The 13816-nt window shown below is 44.1% G+C and overlaps 1 protein-coding gene across 6 annotated transcripts in view; it reads left to right on the top strand.

Annotated features, from left to right (window-relative positions):
- Positions 1–7483, top strand: part of FYN (FYN proto-oncogene, Src family tyrosine kinase) — a 217372-nt gene extending 209889 nt beyond the window's left edge. For all 6 annotated transcript variants that reach the window (XM_054491040.2, XM_054491039.2, XM_054491036.2 and 3 more), the window contains one exon: positions 6821–7483. In XM_054491040.2, the coding sequence (XP_054347015.1) occupies positions 6821–7029 (209 nt within the window). In that variant the 3' untranslated portion in view covers positions 7030–7483. The remainder of the gene's footprint in view (positions 1–6820) is intronic.
- The last annotated feature ends 6333 nt before the right edge of the window (positions 7484–13816 follow it).

Genomic DNA, 13816 nt, shown 5'->3' with positions numbered 1-13816 from the left:
TCCCCTCAGAGAGGGAACCCTTCCTGGAATGCCCAGAGGTCATGCTGTCACCTCCTCCTACGAGATTTCTCTTGGCCAGCATGTCTAGTGACAGGAGGAGGCAGACCAGGGGAGAACGCGTGTGAAGAGGGTGGCCAAAGAGGGACTTTCGGCCCCCAGTCCTGTGTTCCAGCCCTACGTGCTCCTTGTTCTCAGGGGTGCAGTTCCAGGGCCTTCCTCATGGGCACCCTGCCTCTCTTTTTCACTCCTTTTTTTTTTTTTTTCCTGGGACAAAGGAGTTCTCTGTGGTACTATATTATCAACTTCAAATACAGAAATACCTGTGTATTCAGTTACATGAGTAGCTGTCTTTCTGTGTTTATTAATACAACGGGCTGAATAAAAACAGCTGTCCTGAGGTTGTCTGGCAAGATGGAGAACGAGAAACAAAACAAGTCATTATTGTACCTTCTCAAGATAAGTTCTTTATTCTCATCCACACTCTTCCATCAGCATCTCTCTGCCCAGAATTTTCACAATGATCCTATACTAAAACCTAACTCAGTGTCACGGTTATTAACCAGTACGATAGCAAGGACACATGAGAATCTGTTAATACAAGCACATGCGATGGCGCAGGCTCGTGCTGAGCAAGCACCATTAACACCCCTCCTCCTTCCCAGCGCCAGCACAGCACTGCTTAACAGACGTGTAAACACCGGGCCTTTTATGCACAGAAGCAAGGGGAGCCTCAGACCCAAGGCCTTATGCACAACGTTGTGTGATTCCCTTTGAACCGAAAGCTCAGTTAGCAAAAGGAATTTGGGTATCTGATAATCTAAACATCATTCCCATTGTTAAAGTGCTTAATTATTCACATGGCACAAAAACCCAGGTTTTGCAACCCATAGTCAAATCCAGATGCAAACATGGACAGGTAACAGTTAAAATCCCTGAATGTACAGATATGGCCCATCTGAGATCCATATTGGGAAGCTGCACAAATGGAAAGCTATAAAACACAAACACTCTTCTTTCATAAAAGACATTTTTTCAAATAGCTGAAAGCACAATGAATGTTGAGGTATTTTGTTAACAAATGGAGAAACCAAGTTCAAGGGAAGTCAAGTCACTTGCTAAAAGATGCAAAGTTAGAAGTCAAGAAGTGACATCTATTTCGGTGCTCTGCCAATGAAAGTGATTTTTATTCCTTCCCTATAGAATCTAAAAGAAGACCAGGTATAGTGGCTCACAGCTGTAATTCCAGTGCTTTGGGAGGATGAAGCAGGGAGGATCGCTTGAGGCCAGAAGTCCAAGATCAGCCTGGGCAACATAGCAAAATGCTATCTCTACAAAAAAATTAAAATAAAAATAAAAATCAGCCAGGCATGGTGGTGCATACCTATAGTCCTAGCTACTTGGGAGACTGAAGTGTGAGGCGTATCGCTTGAGCCCAGGAGTTCAAGGCTGCAGTGAGCCATGATCATGCCACTGCACTCCAGGCTCGGTGACAGAGCAAGACCTTGTCCCTTAAAAAAAATTTTTTTCAAAGAATCTAAAAGGAAAAAGGGAAGACTACTGAGTTGATGTACAGCTCAAAGAAGTGGAATAGGGAAGTTTAAAAGAAAAGGGAAAAGAAACCACACACACAAGAATAGACACTGTTGGCAACCCTACAGAGTCAGAGTTTGAAAGTGAGAGTTGGAAACTTGACCTCTGAGTTTGCTGGAGGAAGCCAGCAAAATGATTTAGAAAGGATAATATAATCATAATGGCAGGAAGTGAGCACAGTCTTCTTGGCTGGAGAATCTCAGTTGCAGTGTTTGGGGCAGACCGACTGGAAATGATGCTATGTCAGGGACCATGTTTGAAAGCCTAAAATCTGAGTTGACAGGAGGTGTTCCATGGAGGCTCTGGGAAAGAGGGACTTGAAGGCAGACCCCCACACAGCGGACTAGTAAGGTCTCGCTCTGTCACCCATGCTAGAGTGCAGTGGCACCATTTGAGCTCACTGCAGCCTCAACCTCCTGGGCTCAAGCAATCCTTCCACCTCAGCCTCCTGAGCAGCTGGGACCACAGGTACATGCCACCATGCCCAGCTAATTTTTGTACTTTTTGTACAGACAGGGTTTTAACATGTTGCCCACGCTGGTCTCGAAGTCAGCTCAAGCAGTCTGCCTGCCTCAGCTTCCCAAAGTGCTGGAGGTGTTTTATGGATTGAGTACTGTTCAGTTGTACCCTATGAAAGTGACCCACAATGGCCTGTTTTCCTGAGCAATTCTAGAGAGACAGCAGGAGGGGCTGGTGGCTCCCGTGGGGCTAAAAGGGCAGAACAGCAGAGGAGGAGAGGGTTGGAACAAAATTGGGCAGTGGCCTCTGTGCTTGCTGGCTCCCCAGCCCTAAGCCGCCTCTCTGTGGGAACCAGGGGACATTCATACTGCTCGAACGTGGCTCTTCCCACAGTCAGACACCACTGGCCAGCCGGGATCTCCCCTCCTGTTGAAAAATGCTCTCCCTTGTAGCTCTCACTAGGAAACCTGGAAGGCCAAACTGTTTATGACGTTGTTTCCCTAAAATGTGCTCAGACACCATGTTTTATAAAGTTTCTGTCTCTTCTTCTTTCTGTTAAGAAAGGAGAAAAAGGATCCCAGCTACTCAGGAGGCTGAGGCATGAGAATTGCTTGAACCAGGGAGGTGGAGGTTGCAGTGAGCCGAGATCGTGCCACTGCACTCCAGCCTGGGCAACAGAGCGAGACTCTGTCTTAAAAAAAAAAAAAAAAAAGAGAGAGAGAAAAAAAGGAAAAACATTCCCAGCACTCTTGTCCACCTCCTCAGTTGGAAGTGCAATAAAAAGATTCTTCTGGCTGGGGATAGTGGCTCACACCTGTAATCCCAGCACTTTGGGAGGCCGAGGCGGGCAGATCACTTGAAGCCAAGAATTCAAGACCAGCCTGGCCAACATAGTGAAACCCTGTCTCTACTAAAAATATAAAACATTAGCCAGGTGTAGTGGCGTGCACCTGTAGTCCCAGCTACTCAGGAGGCTGAGGCAGGAGAATTGCTTGAACCTGGGAGGTGGAGGCTGCAGTGAGCCGAGATCACACCACTGCACTCCACCCCAGATGACAGAGCCATGCTTCTTCTCAAAAAAAATAAAATAAAATAAAAAATAAAAGGATTCTTCTTTCTAGTGTCCCCATGTCTCTCAAGACACTCTCCCAACTGCCCTGGTGCCCAAACTCATGTTTATTCCCTTCCTATTGACTACCCTTCACCTGTCAGGTATTAGGTAAAGCCAATGTCTTGGGGAAAAGTGGCTAAAAAGAGGAAATGACAGTTTTCTTTCTAACAAAAATATGAAACCATCTAAGAAGAAAAAAATGAAATAGACTCATCTTTTTGGTAGTGTGCAGAGTAAAAGCCATTTAAAAAAAAATCTTTAAAAAAACCATGATTTTCAAAATTCATATAGCTGAGAATACTATATTTTAAATACAGGTTGAGTATCCCTAATCCAAAAATACGAAATCCAAAATGCACCAAAATCTGGAGCTTCTTGAGCACTGACATAACACGCAAAGGGAATGCTCAACTTACTGGTTGAGCAGCTCTATAATGCAAATATTTCAAAATCCTAAAAAATCTGAAATTTAAAACACTCCTGATCATAAGCATTTCAGAGAAGGGATACTCACCCTGAATTAACACAATCCATTCAATTTAGCTATTGTTTATAAAATAAAAACTAGCCCAAGCCTTGCTGAGTGGGCATATCTTGATTGCCACAGTTATTGTTGCAGAGGTACATTGTGAAGTTGCCAGGTCTGCAGGTCAGCCCGTGCAGGTCCTGGTTTATGGATGGTTGGAAAAGAGCTAGTCCCATTCCAGTTGTCATTGTCAGCCAAGTGCATTGTCAAAATATCCCACTTTCCTGGCAAAGCTCTCATTGATATGTTTCCACTTGGCCCAGTGCGTGGAATTGTTTTCATATACTCCCCATGCTTTGAGAGGTCTGGGCAGAAGAAAACATGAGAAGAAGAGGAGTGGGGAAGAGCGGAGGGGTGCAGACAGGAAAAGGGGGAGAGCAAGAAGGAGCCTGACCATGTGGGTCTGCCAGGACCCTGCATGGGCCAGCTTATACCCTGTCCCCTGGCTCCAAATGCCCAGGAAACAGACTGCCTCGGGAGACGCTACATGTTGAGGTTCACATCACCAAGTGTGCTGTGTCCGAGGCTTGGACCGAGCACTGGAAAAATGACCCAGTGGCCAATTAAACTTTCCATTGGCAGACATTGGATGAAAACTTTTTTTTTTAAGTGAAATCTTCCCATTTGAGTAGTTTGTTTTTTAATGAAATGAAACATGTACTGACATGCGCTTTGTGGAGCAATAGGAGAGTGATTAATTAAACTCTGTGCTGCCATTTTGGAGGGAGGCACTCAGAGCCAGAGTTAAGCATTAGGAGGTGTTTCAGGGGCCATAACCACACCCAGAAGGATCTGTCAGGCCCTTCTGCCTGTTTCCCCTCAGTTCCTGTGGACTCCTGGCAGGGACAGAGACAAGGGAGATTTCTGCTGGTCCAAGCTCTGTGGTTGCTGAAATATGAAACCAGGACAGTACTAAAAGACGCGGCAAGGCAAATGCTTTGGAGAGTGCCAGTTCTGCTACGTGATTACACACTCTTCCTAATCTTCCTGGGCAATATGTATGAAGAAATAAAAACAGTAAATAGCCTTGTAATCAGTTCAGGTTTTGTGGCCAAATGAGGTCAGTTCAGATCAGTTCTGTAGTCAAGTGAGTTACAAAAACTTGATGGTGTTCAGAGCTTGTTGGATTGTGGAATTGTGGAGAAGGAAATGCTGGCCTCTGTCCGCGTTTATCTAGAGCTGGAGGAGGCTGCCTTTCGTTCCGAGCATGCTCCAGTTCCTCCCTTGCTTCCAGCTCCCCGCCCCCATCCCCCATTTTCAGCCATTGGAGGAGGATGTAGGCTAATTAGCCACAGCGCTGCCTCTCCCTCCTCCCATGCAACTGAGGAAGTCGCTGGTAAAGACATGCATGGCACAGAGGCAGGGAGCCTGACTCCTTCACCAAACCTCTTTCCCTAAAATAAGGGGTCGCCCTGACACGTGAGTGAGGTTATTTTACAATAATTGCATTGGAGGCCTACTTCAGTACAGCAGAAATAATATATGAATTTTTATTACCTCAAGAAATGATAATGGCAGAGAATAAGAAAGCATCCTGAAAAGGTCTGGAGAGACATGTGACTGACAGGCTGTGGTTGACAGCCAGGAGGAGCCAGGATACACTCAGCTCCACAAGTAACAACACAACCAAGAGGACTGGCAACAGACCCCGAAGTCCAAGTGTTCCCTGCCCGGGGGGACAGGCTGTGCTCTGGCCCAGCGCCTCTGGCTGTGCTGACAAGTTTCTAGCTAACGGGTCGCCACCTCCCCCAGAAGTAAAGGGAGCTCCATGCATATGGTGTGTGCTCCTGCTGGCTGTAGCCCTGGGAAATAGGGGAAGAAATCTTGGTTTCTATATGGCTTGACATCGGGTTTCTTGCTCCTGCAAATTAACCGGGTCAGATATTGGGGAGGATTCCAGATGACAGCCTCACCGGCCAGGAAGCAACCAAAGCACAGCACAGCTTGACAGGGAGCTGGCAGAAGGTGATACAATGAAAAAGGGAAGCAAAACTAGAGAATAGTGGCCGGCAGTAGTTGGGAAGAGGTCAGGACATTGGCCACCCCCTAAGCGTGGTAGTTCCTGTAGTGTTAAGGCAGCCAGTGTGCAGGAGGCCACACTCTCTAAGGAGTTAGCGATCTGTCTTCTGTTAGTGCTATGCAGCCCAGTGTTTCAACAGCTTGCCCAGAGTCAGAAAAACCTCAAATGATGGATGGCCTGGCTGACGTCATCAGTAGAGATAGGCCCCGGACATGGTCTGTCTCCCCATCAAATTCACCAAACCTAAGGGCACTGTGAGGTCGCAGGGCCAGACAGTGCCTAGCCACGCTGGCATGATGGCAGATCTCCAACAGTGGGGAACTAAGAGTTTGCCCAGGCATGAAGAAAACAAATTTATGAAGTTCATAAATGGAGTTTATAAATGCTATAAACAAGGGGCAGCATGCTTTCATTCTGTGTGGATTTTTTTGTCTGCTTTATTCATATATTTTTGTCAGTTTAATTGAAGTATAATCTACACACAATAAAATTCAACAATTTTAAGAATGCAGTTTATTGAGTTTTGACAAACATAAACAGTCACACCACCCCATACATATATAGAACAGGGGTTGGCAGATCTGGCTCCCAACCTGTGTTTGTTTTGTACGTTTTTAAAGGGCTGTTAAAAAGAAGAAGACAGGGATCATATGTGACCCGCAAAGCCAAAAATATTTACTGTCTGGCCTTTTACAGGAAAAGTTTGTTGACCCGTTGACCCTGACACAGAACATTCCCATCCCACTTGGAGTTACCTCTGGCCCCTTGGCAGGGATTCCTCCCCTCCCCCAGGCAGCCACTGATCTGCTTTCTATAGATGTAGTTGCACCTTTTCTAGAATTTCACATGAATGAAATCATACCATATGTTGCCTGTTGTGTCTGGCTTCCTTCACTTATGCTTTTGAGAGTCATTCTGAACTTTTCATGTCTCAGTTCTGCACTCTTTCTTTACTTCTGAGTAGCATGGCAGGGTTTGACTCCTGGAGGGATGGGGGCACTCCACATGTTTTAGCCACATGCCAATGCAAAGAAGAAGAAAGGGAATCTGCAAGTGTGGCAGTCAGGGCCTGGAGCCCCCGGGGTGCCCACTCTCACTGCACTTGTCTTTGCAGGCATGAACAACCGGGAGGTGCTGGAGCAGGTGGAGCGAGGCTACAGGATGCCCTGCCCGCAGGACTGCCCCATCTCTCTGCATGAGCTCATGATCCACTGCTGGAAAAAGGACCCTGAAGAACGCCCCACTTTTGAGTACTTGCAGAGCTTCCTGGAAGACTACTTTACCGCGACAGAGCCCCAGTACCAACCTGGTGAAAACCTGTAAGGCCTGGGTCTGCGGAGAGAGGCCTTGTCCCAGAGGCTGCCCCACCCCTCCCCCATTAGCTTTCAATTCCGTAGCCAGCTGCTCCCCAGCAGCGGAACCGCCCAGGATCAGATTGCATGTGACTCTGAAGCTGACGAACTTCCATGGCCCTCATTAATGACACTTGTCCCCAAATCCGAACCTCCTCTGTGAAGCATTCGAGACAGAACCTTGTTATTTCTCAGACTTTGGAAAATGCATTGTATCGATGTTATGTAAAAGGCCAAACCTCTGTTCAGTGTAAATAGTTACTCCAGTGCCAACAATCCTAGTGCTTTCCTTTTTTAAAAATGCAAATCCTATGTGATTTTAACTCTGTCTTCACCTGATTCAACTAAAAAAAAAAAAGTATTATTTTCCAAAAGTGGCCTCTTTGTCTAAAACAATAAAATTTTTTTTCATGTTTTAACAAAAACCAATCAGGACAGGTGTTTGTTTTTGTTTTCTTTTTTATAAATATGAATATATATAATATATATGTCCCTGTACATATACAATGTGGGTGCTAATGTGGAGACTGTGGCCGGCCTGAGCCACCAAGCTGCGGGACCCAGAGGGAGGATTTTACTGCAAGTCAGCATCAAAGCACTGGTGTTATTCTGAAAACACCAGTGGCCTCATTTTTGGCTTTTGCAAAGCATGAATTTTTTCATTTGGATTGCACTTTCCTGGTTCATGACTGTACCTGTAGGTGGTTGTTACTTTGACTCTTTTCGGGAACCACCCCCCAAGCTGAATTTACAAGTTCTGTTAGCAGTATTTGCTTCAACTTACTGCGATTTGTTCTCAAAACTTAAAAATAAGCAAGCAAATGGCTGATACTACCAAGAGAACTGGAAGATGGATACCACACAAACTTCTTGTATAAAAATATGAATGCTGAAATGTTTCAGACATTTTTAATTTAATAAACCTGTAACCACATTTACATGATCTAAAACCCATAGCATTGTAGTCATGGCAACCTGCTAAACTTTCTCATGCAACTAAAATTTCTGGGGGAATTGAGGGTGGGGGTTGTACATTTCCCATTGTAAAATAAGTGTTTTAAATGTCCTGTACTGCTAATGAATGACTTTCTATATGTCCAGGAGTTCTCCAGTGGAATAACTATGCACTACTTTACATTTCATGGGGATGCACAAAAACAAAAAAGTATTACATTTTTAGTTGCTGTTTGTACCAACCTTAAATTACATATGTTTAACAACAACAAATCAAAAATCCTATTTCTATTGAGTTTTTAATACTGACTAGCAACTCTGAAGTCTTAATTCCTTTTTTGTTATGATTTATTTGTGAGTTTACATTTTTAAATTGTTTAACTTTCTTAATTTAGTAATTAAAAAGAGAGCATTTTACATTTGAATTTTTTTTTTGTTTGTTTGTTTAAATCATGGAAGGTACTCGTAGTTCTGTGGCACATCTGTCTCACACCAGATGGTATGGAGTCACCTGGTGAATTTAGCCTTTGTGCGATGACTTGCAAATGACAGAAACATTCAGAATATCTGGAGAGTTCTTTTCCCTCTAGAAAGGGTAGGCTCTTGACCAGCTGTTTCAGAGGATCATTAAAGCAAAAGTAGGCATACCTTACCATCTGAATTTATCAGACATTTTTTCTAACTGGAATTTACTGTGTCCTGCTTGTGGGAGAAATAGACAATCACAAGAAGAATCTTTCTTGTCCTGGAGTCAGTATATTTATTTCCAAATGTCCCCCTACTTCTGTAATGAAGGGGCTAATGGAGCGACAACCTGGTGTGGTAGGAAGGGCAGTGGGTGGACACAGGCTACCAGTCCACACACCTGGCTCTGTGATCATTCAGCTTCAGGACCCTGAGCCACCTCCTGGCATCTGTCATTTTCAGGGCCTGTCTGTAGAACTGAAGGGGTTACATGAAATTCACTCCTTAGATCTCTACAGCTCTAAGATCCTGTGATTCTAAGATCACTGATGCCATGCGGGGTCATACAAAGAGGATGGTTTTCTTTGTTGAAATAACCTTTACATTTAGGGAGGGCTTCCAACATTAAAAAAAAAAAGATGAAACAAGTTTTCTGATTAATCAAAACTTTATGGTATTGTTTTTAGCATTAATAGACTTGCTAAACTGATAAAATTTATTTATTTATTTATTTTTGAGACAGAGTCTCTGTCGCTGAGGCTGGAGTGCAGTGGTGCCATCTCGGCTCATTGCAACCTCTGCCTCCCAGATTCAAGGGATTCTCCTGCCTCGGCCTCCTGAGTAGCTGGGATTACAGGCGTGTGCCACCATGCCGGGCTAATTTTTGTATTTTTAGTAGAGAGAGGGTTTCACCATGTTGATCAGGCTGGTCTCGAACTCCTGACCTCATGATCCGCCCGCCTTGGCCTCCCAAAGTGCTAAGATTACAGGCATGAGCCACAGCGCCCAGCTGATAAAATTTTAAAGATCTTATTACATATATTATTATCACATTATTAGGTAGTTGATTAACATATTCTATATCTTTTTAAAGATAACTTTGCTTTTAATCCTCACACCCCACTAAGTTGGATAATTTGCAAATATTTCTGGAGGATTTTTATGTTCTGATTCATTCAAAACAATCTGGAAAAAAAAGAACCTGTTTTAAATAGAAATTATTTTTTTTAAAAAAGTCTCTTCAAACTAAAGTATAGCCTTTAAATCAGTTGAGTTCATGGTGGATTGTCTTATATGAAAGAAAGCTAAGGACTTGGGTCACCTCAAGGGCACTCTTAGGAAACACAGCGTGCTGTAGAGTGAGGTTGCAGAGTAAAAGTAAGAGAGCATCTATAAATACAAAGAAGTCAGAGACTTCCAGGTTTTTTCTTCCAAGAGGCAAATGTGCTTTCAAGAGATATTCCTGAGGTAGACCATTCCAGAGAGTCCCCACACCTCCCAAGAAGCCTCTCTTCCTCATAAGTTGTACATGCTTAGGGTGAGGAAGCGGAATTTGCTGACCAGAAAGTTCTCCTGTTAAGAAAGAAAAGTATCGCCTTAATGTCAGGGTGATGGTGAGTAATTTTTTGTCTTCAGTAACCTGGCAGTAAATAAGTATTTGCTTTGTCACCTTAGGAAAGCTGGCATCTAGCACTCCTCTGCTGGAGAGGGAGCCTTCCTAATAAACTATTACTTTTTACTTCTTTTTTAAGACAGGGTCTTGCTCTGTCACCCAGGCTGGAGTGCAGTAGTGCAAACACGGTTCACTGCAGCCTCAACCTCCCGGTCTCAAGCGATCCTCCCAAACACACTAGCTAATCTTTATTATGATTATTTTTTGTAGAGATAGGGCCTTGCCATGTTGCAGCAAGCTGGTCTTGAACTCCTGAGTTCAAGCAATCCTCCTGCGTTGGCCTCCCAAAGTGTTGGGATTACAGACGTGAGCCACTGCGCCAACCTCTTTTTACTTTTTAAAAATCAAACAACAGGCCAGATGCGGTGGCTCACGCCTATAATCCCAGGACTTTGGAAGGCCAAGGCGGGTGGATCACGAGGTCGAGAGATCAAGACCATCCCGGCCAACATAGTGAAACCCTGCGTCTACTAAAAATACAAAAATTAGCCGGGCGTAGTGGCATGCGCCTGTAATCCCAGCTACTCGGGAGGCTGAGGCAGGAGAATCACTTGAATCTGGGAGGCAGAAGTTACAGTGAGCCAAGATCGCGCCACTGCACTCCAGCCTGGCAACAGAGCGAGACTCTCTCTCAAAAAAAAAAAAAAAAAATCAAATAACAAACCTGTCGGAGAAGACCATTTGTAAAGTTCAGACACTGTAACCTGCGACTAAAGGGTTTCTGTTCACTCCATTCTCTGCAGCTCCTGATCTCCTCCGATGATCAGTTCACGGGCTGGGAGGATTAGAGAGCCTAGGAGACAGAGGGTCCCATGCTTTAGAACATCAGGGTAGATAGAGACAAATGATGCATTTGGCTCTGCCATAGTCGTGACACAGAAAGATGTATGGGGAACCAGGCATTTCCGTGAGAAAAGTTAAGAGTGTATATAATCCCTCAAACACAGCCACACTGTTGAAGATTTCCTTACAAGCACCAGAAGGTGTTTACCTGCTTTGAGAAAGATAGGAATCCTCCTGTGGCTAAGTGTTGGCACCAGAGGATTTTATAGTAGCATTAGTGTGGCAAAATGTTATCTGCAATTTCCCCAGGAGTCTTAAGAATGTATACTATATTAATTGGAATGGTTCTTTTATGAATCTTGAAAGAGTATGGTTTTCAACAACAGGCAGAAGAGAATTGTACTAAAGCCCACAGCAAAAGGGATGTCATCTGTTCATTAGTCATGACTCAGGACAAAGAACGTCACATGATAGGCATTTCCTAATAAGTTGCATTGGAATAAAATGATCTTTGGTCAGTTTGTTCCTGAAAGGTATTTTAATAGGTTTAAATGACTTTTGTTGACCTTCTTACCACTATATATTATACAATACTGTTGGAATTCAATTATGCTGTCAAAAATATTTGTTAGAAGGAAGGGAGGAGACTGGTTTTGGTTTGGGGGCAAGGGAAGGAAGCTTAAACACATTTTTATTCTAAAAATGATATGGGGGGTATAGATTACTAAAGCAATTGCCAAATTATATATATATATATATTTTATCTCAAAAATAGTTTATAACTACAGAGAAGAAAATAATGAAAAATAGCACCTTTACTGTATTTGAAATATCAAATAGACATTCATAATTTATATACACCTATATTCCCAGAAAATTCTCATACATAATAAACTTCTAAATCATACCTCATTCTTTCCCAACATGCAAACTATTCAGAATCCTTTGGAGGGACAAATATACCTTTATTTTAAAAGTTAATTCTGAGCACTGAAAATAAAAATAAATGGTTTTCCAGTGTTGCAGGGACCATTCTAACAAAACGTAACCAGTGACAAACGACGGCTTCCTCGACAGCCGGAACACTGTGCTCCTCTCCATACAGCTTACTACTCTCTCATAACCTGTTTAATGCCACCAATGTGTTTAATACTGCTCTCCTCTAATGTGTTTGCCCTGCCAGATTGTGAGCCCGAGAACAGGAACTTCCTGATTGGTTCACCATTATTCTCCCTGCACCTAGAACAGTGATGAGCTTCTGGCAGATGCTGGCTGGACTGATGGATGGACTGTTAGGGAGATGAGGCCCACTGTCCAGTGGGGTCAATGGTTTACCTTCGAATGACACATTTACCTAAGAACCTGCTAAGCACATGGGACTGACTGCATGCTGCCCACAGTGCTAGCCCTGAGCATTATGAATGTGTGGCCACCAGTGTTCCAGATATGATTGAAGTCCCAATCTATAGCCTGAAGTGAACACCCTTGATACTTCCCAACCCCTTCCCCAGAACTGTCACAATGCCAGTGAGGATAAACTTGTACCTCTTGGAACCTGAGAGACAGCATGAAGTAAATGGCACCAAGTGATACATACTCTTATTTTGATTCCGTTTGGTTTTGAGATGGGGTCTCACTATGTCGCCCAGGCTGGATTCAAATTCCTGGGCTCAAGCAATCCTCCCACTTCAGTCTCCCAAGTAGCTGGGACTATAGACATATGCCACCATGCCTGGCCGCAGTCTTTGTTTTTTGGGGGTGCGGGGAGGCGACAGGGTCTCACTCTGTTATCCAGGCTAAAGTGCAATGGTGTGATCATGGCTCACTGCAGTGTCGACATTTTGGGCTCAAGCCATCCTCCCACCCCAGGCTCCCAAGTAGCTAGGACTACAGGTGCATGCTACCACATTCGGCTACTTTTTTTTTTTTTTTTGTAGAGACAAGGTCTTACTATGTTGCCCACGCTGTAGCCTTAGGTAAAGTGCCTTCAAAGGCTCATTTTAGCTTTGTCATTTTATGAAAAGTTGATATTCTACCCCCTAAGATATCCATCTTTGTCTTCAGATAAAAATTATTTTCCCAAGTCATCAAGTTGTGCCATGTTACCCAGCCTGTGGCTTGTAGTGTCCCTGACACACCCTTGCATAACGCAGGGAGCCCCTGTGCCCTGTGTGAGAAGCACAGCGTGAAGATGTTGTCCATAATATTGCACATGGAAAAGGTAACGTTAGCCCCCATTAATGTGGATTCTCTCATCTGATTTCCTTTTTTCACCCAGCAAAGTGCCCAGTGACTGAGAATGAGACAGAAGATGAGGGTGTTTGAGGATGAGAAGGAGGAGGAAAGCCATCAGAGCCACCTGGAAGTAGAGGTCTGGTCAGGTCCGCCTGCTTAACCAAGATGGCAGCAAGGGGAGTAGGAAGGATGAAGACATTGCTCACATTGGGAGGAAGAAACCAAAGCTGGCGTGAGAGGAGTCCTTTCCAGGGCTGTTCAAGGCAACGGGATGCAGGTGGATATGACTGTAGATGGGTGTAAAGACTTACCATTCACTCCTCCAAACTTTCGTTGTATACTTATTATGGGCTAGGCCCTGTGCCTAGCCCCAGAAATTCAAAGAGAGACAATTAACATCTACAGTCTAGTAAGGATAAAGACCCATAAAAATAGTTGCAATAAGCTGTCTTAGATGGAAGCACAGTTGTTAGCAAAGTAGTAACATCTAGCTCAGAGTAGGGGGGTACGGCAGAGGCTTCCTGGAAGAGGTACTGCCTGAACTCTCTTAAAGACAAATGGAAGTAGGTTACATAGTATTTAGCGGGGCCTGGTGCTCCTTGCCTTTGGATTTGTTTCCTTCTGATTTCTAGCCCCCATTAGGGGTTAC

This window comes from Pongo pygmaeus, chromosome 5 (genome assembly GCF_028885625.2).
Source record: "Pongo pygmaeus isolate AG05252 chromosome 5, NHGRI_mPonPyg2-v2.0_pri, whole genome shotgun sequence".
NCBI classification, from domain to species: domain Eukaryota; kingdom Metazoa; phylum Chordata; class Mammalia; order Primates; family Hominidae; genus Pongo; species Pongo pygmaeus.
Note: the sequence above shows the minus strand (reverse complement) of the source record. Positions and strands in the feature narration are given on the sequence as shown.